General features: G+C 43.1%; 1 protein-coding gene across 6 annotated transcripts in view; it reads left to right on the forward strand.

Moving 5' to 3' along the window:
• LNO1 (Nuclear pore complex protein) overlaps positions 1–15,111 on the forward strand; it is a 207,234-nt gene that overhangs the window by 162,401 nt on the left and 29,722 nt on the right. For all 6 annotated transcript variants that reach the window (XR_015690891.1, XR_015690892.1, XM_087678094.1 and 3 more), the window contains one exon: positions 9,407–9,788. Coding sequence is in view for 4 of the 6 variants with exons in the window: in XM_087678094.1 (XP_087534220.1) it covers positions 9,407–9,788 (382 nt within the window). In the remaining 2 variants the exon portion in view is untranslated. The remainder of the gene's footprint in view (positions 1–9,406; positions 9,789–15,111) is intronic.

Genomic DNA, 15,111 nt, shown 5'->3' on the forward strand with positions numbered 1-15,111 from the left:
AAGGCTTTTATGAGGTACTGTTGAAATCTGAGAAGCATCGTACCGATCTGTTGACTAAACTGCCATTGTTCTTTGATCGCCGTTTGGTCCATGTTGTGCCATGGCACCCAATGGCAAATTTTGAGCGCTTGCTTCAAAGCGAATGCCCGGTGTGGGTTTAGGTGGAAAACTGTCTGGCTGTCTATTGGCCACTGTTAAAGGACGCCATGGCCGTTGTGGGCACTGTTTTGGTTCCCCCGAGCCTAAGGGCCACGAATTGTAACCGTTTGTGTATGTTATGGAACACTACTCGGAAAAGGCTTGCTCGGTTACGGCTTAATTGCTCTAGCATGCATCCTTTGCAATTTCGTTTGAAATGTGGTAACTTTGCAGGGCATTGTTTTCGTGTGGAAAATTGGGGCATTTTATGGCCGAATGTCCAATGAAGCAACCAACTTCAAATGCTGAGCATGTTTTGCCTCCCATGGAAGATGTGGTGCTTGATGCTCCGTCGTAGGATGTGACCCAGCCACCTAAAGTTTTGGATAAAGGCAAACAACATGTTTCGGGTTTGGATTCCCGTGACAATGACTAGGTAGATGTACGTGCCAAAAAAGCTAATAGGTTTGATGCTGGTATGGCGGATACTGTGCCTAATGCTTCACAAGATTCCTTGCGTACTTATATGCGCAGGAAAGCCATGTTGTCTTCAGAGCACACTATTCATGCTATGGTTTCTTCTGCTCCTCGCAATCAGCCCACTAGGAAAGTATATACGGATGGTCCGAAGGGCCCACCTGCTAAGTTGGCTTTTGATGCTAGAGGTAAGGTGATTACCCCATGGAATCGTCATTATCCCCGTTCCGTTCCCAATACAGTGGATACACGTCTATCTCTAAACCTGGTCGTCAGAACTCTTTTGCTGTGTTATTTGATTTTTTGGATGAGGGAGTCCTTGACATTCTAGCAGAAAAGGTTAAATCGAGGCAAGCTTTGTCTCGTTCCTGATTTCTTTTTTGAATACACATGAAGATAGCCACGTGGAATGTGCGAGGCATTTGTTCTCGCAATAAGCAACATGCCATGTGGAGTTTATTGCATGAGAATCAGTGGGATGTCTTGTGTGCTGTTGAGCACAAGAGTCACGGTGAAACAGGAAAAGTTGTGGATTGCCATGGGTTTTGCTTGTTTTATGTCGTGGCTTCTTCACACGTAAACTCCTACCCCAACAGGCCCAAAGCCCTTCACCTTTTAACCCCCAATCCTAGGAAGGATTCTTTTCTAAGCCAGAAGAGGAGGGGGTATGTGGGTGTATGTGTATGTGGGTATGTATGTGGGTATGTGGTGAAGGTGAAAAGAATCAGATAGGAAATGAATAAAAAGCGGGTACAGTAAAGTAAAGGTAGTGAAAAGCATAAGCATATAATAGGAGAAAAATGGCTTCCTAAAAAATTCAGTCAAGAGTTTTTATTTTCACATAAACAATAAAGTGCTATGTGGAAAATGCTAACGAAAGTTACGGATTATCGCAGGAGCAGAAAATGTCGCAGCAAGACCGCACCCATCGACTCCCGTTCACAGACGAAGAAAGGGAGCAGTATCTCATCCATTTAGAGAACCGTGCCTTCGACCAGCTCAAGTTCTGAACCATCCACAACATCGAAGTTGTGATGGCGAAGGAGGAGGCAGCCAGGAGGATAGTGGAACAGTGTAACCTTACAAAGTATATTGAAAAATTATCGCAGGAGCGAGATCACTTAAAATATACATGGTTGTTTTGTGGTGATTGAAGTTTTATTTGAAGGAGAGATTTTATGGTTACTTGGGCTTTATGCTCCAAATGACCCTTTATCCCGTCGGGATCTTTGGAATACTTTGCAGACCTCCTTGTCACTTGGCAGACGTGGTTTTTTTATGGGGGTTTTAATATGTGTGTTGATCCTTCATAGTCCACATCAGAGCATTCGGTGATGGACGCTCCGGAAAGCCGTGCATGGATTGCGTTTGCTCTTGCCGTACTTAAGCAAGATCTCTGGTCATGGCTACACCCTTCTTCTACAGGGTTTACTTTTCATTCTGCGCAGTATACACGTACATGGTCGCGGTTGGACCGCATGTACATCATGCATGATGATGCTTTTCTTCCTAAGATGCTGGAAATGAAAGTGTTGCAGCAATATGCCTTGTCGGACCATTTTCCTCTATAGCTTGAGATGCTTGTACAACCCATTGCACCTTTTAAGCAATTTCTAGATAGACTCCCTTTGCGTTTCAACTCATCTTATTTGAAGCATTCAATCTTTCAGGGTTATATGCAGCAATTGATTGATAGATTTTAATTGGACTTCTCCTCTGAGGGCAATGCTTCTTTTGAACGATTGCTCTCTAATATGCAACGGGTTGTTCGGTAGTATGGGATCCATGATGCCTCTCTTTGTCGGCGGCGTCGACAAGGAGCGGAGGAATTACTGACTTTGGTTCGTTCTTTACTGGTGGAGACTCCAGATGATGTATTCTGTTGCCATTGGCTAAGCGTTTGGCTGATCTTATTAAAGAGTTTCAGTTGAAATCTTATCAGCAGGCCAAATTGCAAAACTTGACTGAGAATTTGCAAGATAGTGCTTGTCAGACTCATAAGTTCTTTCGAGTCTTTGAGTCCTCTCTTTTTTGCCCTTGCGACTCATCCGGTTCTTAATACCCAAATTCGGAGCTCCTGGTGGCATGTTCTTAATGCAGAATCTCGGTTTTCTAGTCCTTCATCATCCCTGCTTGCTCATTTGGCATGTTCCTGGAAATTGGTTCTCCAGAAGGCTCAATGGCATCCAACGAAGGACCGCTTAGTTACTAACTCTTTTCAACTGGAATTGTTGGCAGCCTCGCGATTACTTTCTTGGGAAGGCAAACATGAGCTCAAACCAAAATTTAACGGCTTGGCACGTTTGGGCTTGACTTCAATTTGCAGATCCCACCCTTGCCAGTCGCAATGTGTTGATATCGTTTCGTATAGCCGGGAGGCTTTTCAGGATTCCTCGTGGATATCGTGATTTATGGGGACAGCTTTTGATGGTGCTCTAGAGCAGACAACCATCAATGGCTGGTTACTAAAGCTAATACCGTATGGGGATTGCGTAAATCTCAATCATGGTGGAAAGTAACTGTGATGGAGGGCTGGTTGAACAAGACACCTTTCAAATGCAAGGTCTTTCTTTGGAGGGTGATGATTGGTGGTCTTCCTCTTGCTTCAGCCCTTTCCAAGCGTCGAATCTCCAACGACAATTGTTTCTTTTGCACCACGAGTGTGGAATCGGCCCGTCATCGATTTATTTCTTGCCCTCTCGCTAAGAAAATCTGGTCACTCTTATCAGCGGTTTGGTGAGCAGTGGTTGATTTGTCGCTAAGCCCTTTTGATTGGGTTTTTGTGCGGCCCAAATACCCCACACAAGCTCAGTCGCATATGAAGATCTTGTTTCACTTTCTCAGATACTGGGGTTGTTTGCACAATTGGACCATTTGGAATGCTTTTCTTTTTGATTCAGCCTCTAATGTTCAGGGACATATTGCTAGGCTTAAAGGTCTCTTGCATTGGTAGATAGATCTCATTCGGCACTCTGACTTACTTCTTGGGAAGGACTTACTTCCCTTGCATATGGCAATTTCCTCTACGTCTTTGCCATGACTTTTCTAACTCATTTGTCGTTTAGTACTTTATGAATATAACATCCGTTACGAAAAAAAAGAGAGAGAGGAAATAAAATGAAATGATTTGTTATGATTTGTTAACATCTACAAGGAGCCAAAATTACCTATGACAACATAAGTTACAACTATCTGTAAAATGATGCAAGCGTGTAGAGATAAAGAATGCATCAAGAAAAATCAAAATCTAAATGCTGATATTTTAAAAAAATAGTCGATAGTACCATAAATGATAAATTGGGCCTAGGAAACATCCATATCAATATAAAATGTTGAACAATATTCACGAATAGGTCTATTTTAAACCGTGAGAACCATGGACTTGGGCGCAATCTCACCACCAACGAGCCACATATTCAAGGAATATCTCCCTCTTCACCACTTAATAAGCACATATTGACAAACACAATGCACCCATCCTGCTCTCCAAGCGCGAGTGTGTAGTGTATTATGTGATGTCAGTGAGCCCAATGTCAAGATTGTTCATCCATCAAGGCACACATAACTATGAGGTGCAAAGAGGCACATGCAGAGCTAATGTGAAAGAGGTGCGAAAGACCATAGAGGAACTCTATGCCTAAACTTGTAACCAGATTCACCATGAAAATGACCTTTCCATTGGATCAAAAATGAGTTGTGATACCAATGTAAAATAGATAATTCTCACAGCAAGCAAATAACTGAAAATACAAGAAATACACTATATGTGCCAAGAAACCATAGCCAAGGTGGCTAAGCATGAAATTATATTCTCATCGAAGGCTAAGAATCATAGATGAATGCTGCAAGATGAATACTCACCTCATGCCAAGGTGGGATATGGTATGCACCCCATGATCTTGGTGGCTAAGAGTATGCACTCTCTTAGATGGCAGAAGGAGACTAGTTCACCTTGCCCTATTATTCTTTGAAACAACTCACATGCAATATCAGTTGAACTCAAATGTTTGAAGATAAATCCAACTCATACGATGCACTACTTATCTTCTTGGCAATACAAAGATCCAGAACACCTGTAAGAGAGCTTACAATACTTCTCAATAGTCATTCAATTGGAGTCTTTTGGGAATTTAAGGTGAACGCACATGCCCTCTTGGACTCAAGGACTATGATTTTCATAAAATGTAGCACGAACCCAGACTGTTTTAATGTTTTCCTTTGGAATCACCATCCATTGCATACAGCCTTTGGAGGCAAGACATGTGGCTATATAGTACTACACAACTTTGCTTCGATCTACGACTAGACTCTTGGGCTATGAGAGGGATAGAGAGACGGTATGGCCAAGCTCCAATGAGGGTGGCCACAAATAGGATGAGAAGACATTTGATGGCCCTTTTTAAAGAGGAAATGGAGAAGGCTAATCTAGCACTACTCTTCGGCAAGTGTCCAAGAGAAGATGGACAAGAGAAGTCCTTTTTGAGGTAGTAGCAATTGACCAATACAAGCCTAATCTCCACTTTCGAAGAGTTTGTCGCGTCCAAGGTTATGGTAGAGAGACTTTTTGATAGGTTGATTTACCTCATTTCCAAGGGATATGGAGACATATTGAAGATTAGTAGAGTGATCACTTTGCTAGGAATTGCCTACTAGATCCTTGTGAAAGTGATTAGTCTTAGACTAGCCCCATTGATATCAAACATTATCCACCCCACCAAGACTGTTGCCCAAGAGTGCACCATCTTGGATAACATCTTTGCCGTTTGGTAGTCACTGCTCTTGCTCACTCTAGAGACTAGGATCTCATCGTGCTCCTTCTCAACTTTGAGAATGCATATCAATGTGTGGATTGAGAGTTCTTGGAGGGCACAATGCTAAGGATGGGATCCCCAAAGTAGTGAGTCAAGGTAGTAGCAACACCCTATTCCTCAACACATTGCAAGGTTATGACCCATAGGCCAACTAGAAAGTGGTGGGGGCCCTTGTACCTCTCCTTCCTATGAGGTCACCCATCCTAGTATTGTTCACGCCATTGCACAATTAACTGGAAGTTTTCCATAATTGGACTAGCCATCTAGCCCTCAAAACCTTAAGGTGATGGATGACCTCAGGTATATCCGATTATGGAAATCTACTCCATTTCGCCTAGGATTCAAACCTAGTCTCAACACATCGCCACCGCACCAATAGTAAGCTAGTTTTCTCTAGCAAGTGTGGATTGCATTTCCAACACCCCCCCCTCAAGCCACACCTTGGTTGAGATCCTAGTGCCACCCAAGCTCAGCAACCTGAGCTTTGATACGAAGTTAGAAAGTGGTGGGGGCCCTTGTATCTTCCCTTCTCGAGAGGTCACCCATCCTAGTATTGTTCATACCATGTGCAGTTAACTGGAAGTTTTCAATAATTAGGCTAGCCATCTAGCCCTCAAAATCTTAAAGGTGATGGATGACCTCCGGTATATCCAATTATGAAAAACTTCCTCCATTTGGCCTAGGATTCAAACAATATGCATGGTTGTAGAAACAAAATTAGTGTGTTTTTGTGGAAGCAGTGTAGATCACACATGGCCACCATCTAACATTGTTGAGGAGTCCCGTAGGAAGCACCCTCAAGAGTGGATAGATTAGGAGGTACAAACTTGACATCAATGGAAATAGAGGAGCTTTAGTGAGGAGCATTCAACATTAGAGATAAGAAGCACCCTCAAGAGTGGATAGATTAGGAGGTACAAACTTGACATCAATGGAAATAGAGGAGCTTTAGTGAGGAGCATTCAACATTAGAGATAAACTAGTTGTTTTGACCAAAGTTGTGATAAAGGCAATGGGTGCAAGGATAAAATCTACTTCTCGAATGCAATGCGCTATACACAAGAAACATGGTTATAAGAGAGATGAACATGTGGAGTAATTGTATTTCCTTTTGAAGGTAGCCAAGAAGGAGATATATATAAGATGGCCATATCAAGGTTCCCATCTTGTAGCTGTAAGGGCTTTCAATTTTCAGCATCTGGAGATTAGTGAGATAGAGCTGCCCATGGCCCCCCTTCTTGTTCTTATTTGTAGCAGAGATTATGAGCTCCTTCTTTAGAGGCAAATCTATGATATTAGAGGTATCTAGCTAGCCATGAGTTCAAGGATCTTCTTGACATGGAGTTGGCTAACAATACAAATGTTTATTTAGATGGGAATGAGAGTAGCTTTAGAGCCTTTGTAGCTGCCATGACCCATGGAGATACTCCGTAAAGCAGTGGTGCCTTAATTAGTTGGCACAGCTCCTATGGATTTGGGTAGATAGAATGATGATTACTCAGGGATTTCACCTAGGTTTCTCGCAAGACTAGAGTGAGATCTTGGATGCCATGCAAGGACTAACATTACTTCGGAGTAGCAATGGGCAGCTCTTCTTCCAAGCATCACACAAAAGTTCCTTCATTGGAGGTTTGTGAGGCTCTTCCTAGGAGGGCGAGTGTTGATCACCAACCAAGTTCCTCTTGTGACCATTTGGCATACCCCTTCCTATTGGGCATTCTCCAAGTCATGCATTGGCCAGGTGAAGGGCCTTATCAATTACTTTATGGGTTGTCATCATACAACCCAAATCTAGAGGAGTCATGGGGATCATGGACCGAGATATCCAAAGTAAAGGCTTATTGGCTATTCTCATTTTCAAAGGCTTATTTGCTATTGTCGTTTTCAAGGGTCTTCTTCTAGGCAAGGAGCCTTGGAAGAAGCTTATGGTAGGGGGGCATCAGTTTGTTGTATTTACGCATGGAGGACCATGGCAGCGTAGAATTCAGTGGATTTTTAGAGATAGGAGTAGACTTAGGGAGCAGCTTTGAGGTCACATTTGCAGCTGCTATTATCAGATTAAGGAGATCAATTTCATTTGGCCTTGATCAGCTACCACCAACCACAATCGAAGAGAAGAGGAGGCAGCCCCTTCTCTTCAATGACTATTTGAGATTATAGTCAGGCCATACTCTCGTAAGGAGCAGTTATCTATCCTAGGGTAGACAAGTTGCTGCCTTAATCAAAGACTAGTTTGCATTTTGGGAGCTTCAACAAGGGATTTAGAGGCATAGACTACATGGCCTCAGGGGAGTGAGGACTGTGATTGAGACCGTGACAAAGGGAGTACGTGCTGATTTGAGGGACGGATATAGACACTTTTGAGACTTGGGTAGGTCTCTTCTCTAGAGGGAACATTCTATAGTAGCTGTTAGGAATAGCAAACACAAGACATTCATTTTTATGATTGAGGATGATGGCCACCGCCAATGAGAGGACTTAAACAACACAATGTTCAGAGGATGCTCTAGGCAAAGTATTAGAGTAGTGGCATATTATGAGAGGGAGGTGATACATTGACCCAAACTCACCCACATATCTAGTAGATGGATGGAAATGTTGGGCTTATCAGTGATCTCTCCAGAGATTTCAATGGGCTCCAAAAGAGTAGGTGTGGAAGGATCCATTCCTTGATAGGCCTTCTTTGGCTACACCACTAGGTTGAAGAGGAAAATTCAAATGAGCAAGATCAAGGCAAAGCAAGCAGCCGTCTTCCATTGGCATAGATAGGGCATCTTAGATTATTTCTTATTATACTTTTGGAAGAGGCTAGATGAGAGATTTCTACTTGGGAGGATATCCCTCTTCCTATGGCTATTAGCTCACAAGAGCTTAATGCTTGGCAGTTTGCTTGGATATGGCAAGGACCCAACAGCATGCACCAAGCATGGTGAGCCAAAGGAGACAAAGAGAGACCGCATGTTGGCTTGTCCAAGAGCTTAGGAGATATGAAGAAGAGCCTTGGGATGATATTCTACACACAACAAAGACCATGGTGGCAACTTGGGGGGCTGTAGCTTGGGTTCAAGACAGAGAGCCATGCGGCATCTGGGTATGAGTATGTTCAGGGGTGCTTTTCTTTCCTCATCATTGGACATCAAAGCAAGATCCCTGCTTCAGATTACTTGCATTCACAGTGAGCCCAAGGACAAGTGTCACAAATGGAAGCTGATTGCTTATATTATAGCTCAGTACATTTGGACTTTGAGGTGCAGTGATGCTATAAATGTTTAGAATGCATCCAGATTATAGACTCTTTCGAGGACTTGGATAGAGATTATCCACACTCTTCACAAGAGATGGAAGAAGACACAGGGTGGCTCTGAGAGGATGAGGTGGAGGAGAGAGGCTGCCTTGTGGATTTGGGACTCAAACAAAGAAAGTGAGTGAGATATGCACATGCAACATGTCCTCCATGGTCTGATTTCTCCTCTTAGTTTGTGTCAATTGAACTCAAGTTGTGTACTTAGGGTCAACGTCACTGACTATTTCTATGACAACCACAAGGTTTATACAAATGTGCAACAAAGAGGCTAGGCAACACATGGGATCTCCTTGATTGGAAAGAACTGAGCCATTTTCGTCCATTGATCAACCATTACCCAAATTACATTATGACCTTGACTTGTACGGGATAATCCTACTACAAAATCTATGAAAATACTACACCTTTATGAGGAATTTTTAATGTAACATCCCCTCTTGTTTGTGCAGTTCAAGTTTATTAAGCTGCACTATGGGCACACACTTAGATAAGACTCACGTAGAGATGGCATTTTTGCCTGTCATGTTGGATTTGTAGTGCGTAAGTAGTGTGCAAATTCAATATGTGAATGAGAAGATCTGCAGTTAGGGTTATTTGTATGAAGTGGTAGCAGTCTTGAAAATTTTGGTTGTGTTGCTACCTTTTGAAATAAATAAAAATATCAATAATGAAACAGGTATTTTCAGCGCATGCAAATACTTTATGGCACAGTAAATACACAAATGGCAGTGGCACAGAAGCTGTCAGAACGACTTGCCATCCAAATTGAAGTTTTAAAGCAATCTTTTCCTAGAAAAGAGGAATTTCATGCGAATATTGAAACATCTATATCCAAATTGGAGAGCATGGGCTTGGATGAGAAGTCTAGCAAAAGAAGTTCATTTCACTTCGGCAGGACAAGACCAACTTTAACTCCACGAGAGTCTGTTGAATTTTCGCCTTCAAAAACGGGCATGAGCTACTTCTCAATGCAAACACCAAGGAAACCAGATTTTAATGCTGCACTAAATGCAGGCCTACAGGATAGCACGAGGAGGAGGAGAGACTCTTTGGATAAGGTATGACTAGAAAAGCATTCAAATTACAACCTTGCTCGACCTAATTTTTTGCTTTACTCAAGTGAACTTTTTTCCTGTAATGTCCATACGAATGATCAGTCTTTGAGCAAAAGGAAGATACAGCATTGAATATTTGATAAACCTTTATGATATGGCATGGTTGATTGATGTGAAAGGGTCAGCACAGTGCAATAAGATATTAAAAAACAACCAAGCAAGCAAGAAGAACACAACACCAACCCAGCCCCCCTGCCCACCCCACCAAAAAAAACACACACACAAAAAACTCCTCCCTTTATTTTCCTCCTCTCTTCCTTGTTTCTTTTCCCTTCACAAGCTGGTTTGGTTTGTGTGGATGTTCCTAGAGTTGTGAGATTCCTTAAGTTTAGATTTGATAGTGTGTCCTGCATTTGAGGATGCTTTATAGAAATATCTAACCACATCAATCTTGTCTATCTTACACCACCTTAAGACTGAAAATCCAAGAGAAACATACATAATGACCTTGAACAAAGGAAACCCGTGCTTGGAACGCTAAAATGTTGTCCCTTGATGGTCACACTGCCCCTTAACAATCAAGAATGGGGAACACACCATCACAATGGAATGTTCGAGCCCCGGTTTGTGGACAAGCATTCTCTAGTTGGAACATTGTAGCCGTGTTCCCCTTGTAGGGAAGGGGCAGCAATGACACAAATAAGGAGACTTTAATCTTCTTCTTTTTTTGTTTTCCTCCACATTTGAGTGGATCATCTATTGCCTGCTCTCTTTTTTTTTTTCCGTAATGGATGTTATATTTATAAAGTACTAAACGACAAATGAGTTACAAAAGTCATGGCAAAGACGCAGAGGAAATTGCGATATGCTAGGGAAGTAAGTCTTCCCGAGGGAGTAAGTCAGAGTGTCAAATGAGATCTATCTGCCAATGCAAGAGACCTTTAAGCCTAGCAATATGTCCCTGAACATTAGAGGCTGAATAAAAAAGAAAAGTATTCCAAATGGTCCAATTGTGCCAACAGCCCTAGTATCTAAGAAAGTGAAACAAGATCTTCATATGCAGCCGTGCCAGTGTCGGGTATTTGGGCCGCACAAAAACCCAATCAAAAGGGCTTAGCGCGAAACTAACCACTGCTCGCTTGGAGATTCGACGCTTGGAAAGGGCTGAAGCAAGAGGAAGACCACCAATCATCACCCTCCAAAGAAAGACCTTGCATTTGAAAGGTATCTTGTTCAACCAACCCTCCATCACAGTTACCTTCCACCATGACTGAGATTTACGCAATCCCCATACAGTATTAGCTTTAGTAACCAGCCATTGATGATCTTTAATCAGAAGATGATACACCTGGTTAACTGAGGCCTTTTCCAAATTCAGCCGGCCTGCAAGGTCCCAGTCCTGCCAGGGACGATCCGAAGCAAGGGCAAGAAAGGGTTGTCTGCTCTGGAGCACCATCAAAAGCTGTCCCCATAAATCACGGTATCCACGAGGGATCTTGAAAAGCCTCCTGGCTGTACGAAACGATATCAACACATTGCGACTGGCAAGGGTGGCATCCGCAACTAAAGTCAAGCCCAAACGTGCCATGCGGTTAAATTTTGGTCTGAGCTCATGTTTGCCTTCCCAAGAAAGTAATCGCGAGGTTGCCAAGAATTCCAGTTGAAAAGAGTTAGTAGCTAAGCGCTCCTCCGCTGGATGCCACTGAGCCTTCTGGAGAACCAATTTCCAGGAACATGCCGAATGAGCAAGCAGGGATGATGAAGGACTAGAAAACCGAGATTCTGCATTAAGAACATGCCACCAGGAGCTCCGAATTTGGGTATTACCATGCACAAGCCCATGATCCTCAAGAAAATAACGGGCTATAAAGACCCACGGGTGATGATCAAAGCACATGGCACGAAAAAGAGACGAACGGAGTGCTAGCATATGAGTTTTGGCATCCAAAATAGCCCCACCACCCATGCGTTTGGGGGTACATGCATGCGACCCAGAAATTCATGAGATGCCTGCATGCAAGGAGTCCTTCCATAACATCAAAAGAATGTACTGAGTGAGAGCATTCAATGTAGTAGTGCTGTCCAAAAGGAAGAGACAATCCAGCCAACTGAGTAGAAGCTGCCATATGCGATAACGTCGAAAGAACCTGATGAGTCGCAAGGGCAAAAAAGAGAGGACTCAAACGGCAACCTTGTCTCACATAGCGTGCAAGGACAAATGGCTCGGTAAGACCACCATTTAGCATAACTCGCGAAGAAGCCGCAACACTAATGGTGTAGATCAAACGAGACATCCGAGTACCAAAGCCCATAGTAGACATAAGTTCTGCAATGAAAGACCAGTCTAAATAATCAAAAGCCTTTTCCAGGTCCAATTGAATCAATACCACCTCCTGATTAGAGTGCCTTGCATAGTCAATAGCCATTTGCACATTTAAGACATTATGCAGAATGTTTCGGCACTTAATGAAACCATATTGAAGAGGATGCACAATGACAGGAAGATGCTTATGGAGCCGATTCGCCAATGTTTCAACATAGACGGCGAAGGAACTTTTGGAAGTAGTTTGATAAGTCCTTTCCATGAGGAAGGCATGAACCTGTTTCCCAAACCTGCTGAAACATAGCCGTCAATGGTTTCACCAGTCGGGTAGCAAAAACCTCAAAGAATTCATTGGTGAGACCATCCCAATCGGGACTTTTATCCTTGGGCAAGTGTAACAACACATCCATAACCTCCGCCTCACGAATATTTGCCTCCAAAGTAGTTAACATGTCATGTGGAACCGGATTGCGGACCAAATCATAGAAAACTAAGCGGGCATGAGTAATTTGGTCAAAAGGTGAAGAAATAGAACCAAGAAGGTCTAGAAAATAATTCCTGTACATATTCACAATAGTCCCTTCTGCATCCTGGAGTCTAGTCGTATTCTCTCGAGCAGTCGTATTCTCTCGAGCAGGAGATGCATAGAGAGCTCGAAAGAACTTATGAGTCTGACAAGCACTATCTTGCAAATTCTCAGTCAAATTTTGCAGTTTGGCTTGCTGATAAGATTCCAACTAAAACTCTTTAATAAGATCAGCCAAACGCATAGCCAATGGCAGCAGAAATACATCATCTGGAGTCGCCACCAGCAGAGAACGAACTAAAGCCAATAATTCCTCCGCTGCATGTCGACGCCGCCGACAAAGAGAGGCATGATGGATCCCATACTACCGGACAACCTGCTGCACGTTAGAGAGCAATCTTTCCAAAGAAGCATTGCCCTCAGAGGAGAAGTCCAATAAAAATCTATCAATCAATTGCTGCATATAACCCTGAAAGATTGAATGCTTCAAATAAGATGAGTTGAAATGCAAAGGAAGTCTATCCAGAAATTGCTTAAAAGGTGCAATGGCTTGAACAAGCATCGCAAGCTGTGGAGGAAAATGGTTCGACAAGGCATATTGCTGCCTCACTTTCATTTCCAGCATCTCAAGAATAAAAGCATCATCCTGCATGATGTTCATGCTGTCCAACCGCGAGCATGTAGTTGTATACTCTATAGAATGAAAAGTAAACCCTGTAGAAGAAGGGTGTAGCCATGACCAGAGATCTTGCTTAAGTACGGAAAGAGCAAACACATTCCACACACGGCTTTCCGGAGCATCCATCACCGAATGCTATGATGTGGACTGTGAAGAATCAACACACATATTAAAATCCCCCATTAAAAAACCCCGTCTGTCAAGCGACAAGGAGGACTGCAAAGTATTCCAAAGATCCCGGCAGGAGAAAGGGTCATTTGGAGCATAGAGTCAAGCAACCATAATATCTCTCCTTCAAATAGAACTTCAATCACAACAAAACGACCATGCACATCATTTTTAATAAGAACAGGGTGATATTTCTCATGTACAATCTAAGCACACCAGAATAATGCATGGCATGTGTCCCTGCATAAAACAAGTGAAACCCATGGCAATCCACAACTTTTCCTGCTTGACCGTGACTCTTGTGCTCAACAGCACACAAGGCATCCCACTGATTCTCATGCAATAAACTCCACATGGCATGTTGCTTATTGCGAGAATGAATCGCACATTCCACGTGGCTATCTTCATGTGTATTTAAAAAGAAAATTAGGAACGAGGCAAAGCTTGCCTCGATTTGACCTTTTCTGCTAGAATGTCAAGGACTCCCTCATTCAAAAAATCAGCTAACACGGCAAAAGAGTTCTAACGGCGAGATTTAGAGGTAGACAGTGTATCCACTGTCTTGGGGATGGAACGGGGATAACGACGATCCCATGGGGTAATCACATTACCTCTAGCTTCAAAAGCCAACTTAGCAGGTGGGCCCTTCGGACCATCCGTATATACTTTCCTAGTGGGCTGATTGCAAGAAGCAGAAGAAACCATAGCATGAGTAGTGTGCTCTGAAGACAACATGGCTTTCCGGCGCATATAAGTACGCAAGGAATCTGGTGAAGCATTAGGCATTGTATCCACCATGCCAGCATCAAACCTTTTACCTTTTTTAACACGTATATCTACCCAGTCAATGTCACGGGAATCCAAACGTGAAACATGTTGCTTCCCCTTATCCAAAACTTTAGGTGGCTGGGTTGCATCCTGCGACGGAGCATCAAGCACCATATCTTTCATGGAAGGCAAAGCATGCTCAGCATCTGAAGTCGGTTGCTTCACTCGACATTTGGCCATAAAATGCCTGAATTTTCCACATGAAAAACAATGCCCTGCAAAGTTACCCCATTTCAAACGAAAGTGCAAAGGATGCATGCCAGAGCAATTAAGACGTAACCAAGCAAGCCTTTTCCGAGCAGTGTCCCATAATAGGCACAAACGGTTACGATTCGTGGCCCTTAGGCTCGAGGGAACGAAAACAGTGCGCACAACGGCCATGGCATCCTTTAACAGTGGCCAATAGATTGCCACTTCAACCCACATTGGGCATTCGTGTTGAAGCAAGCGCTGAGAATGTGCCATTGGGCGCCATGGCACAGCATGGACCAAACGGCGATCAAAGAACAATGGCAGTTTAGTCAGCAGATCGGCACGATGCTTCTTGGTTTTCAACAGGACCTCATAAAAGCCTCGAGGCCCAACAAAAATCTCTTCAACACACTCCCCTTGTAGTAGACTTTGCAGCCACTGGCGAATATAGGAAAGTACTGGGATCCTCCCAGTGAAGAAGAGTATAACAGCACGTTCATAAAACACTGAGAATGAGCGCAAAACATTTTTAGGATGCACAGTGGCTTCCAGAACATCTTCAGTTTCAGAGTCAGAAAACGCTTTATGATTATGTTGAACATAATCACCA

This window comes from Lygodium microphyllum, chromosome 1 (assembly GCF_053477565.2).
Source record: "Lygodium microphyllum isolate KBCC chromosome 1, Lygodium_microphyllum_v1.1.10, whole genome shotgun sequence".
NCBI lineage: Eukaryota > Viridiplantae > Streptophyta > Polypodiopsida > Schizaeales > Lygodiaceae > Lygodium > Lygodium microphyllum.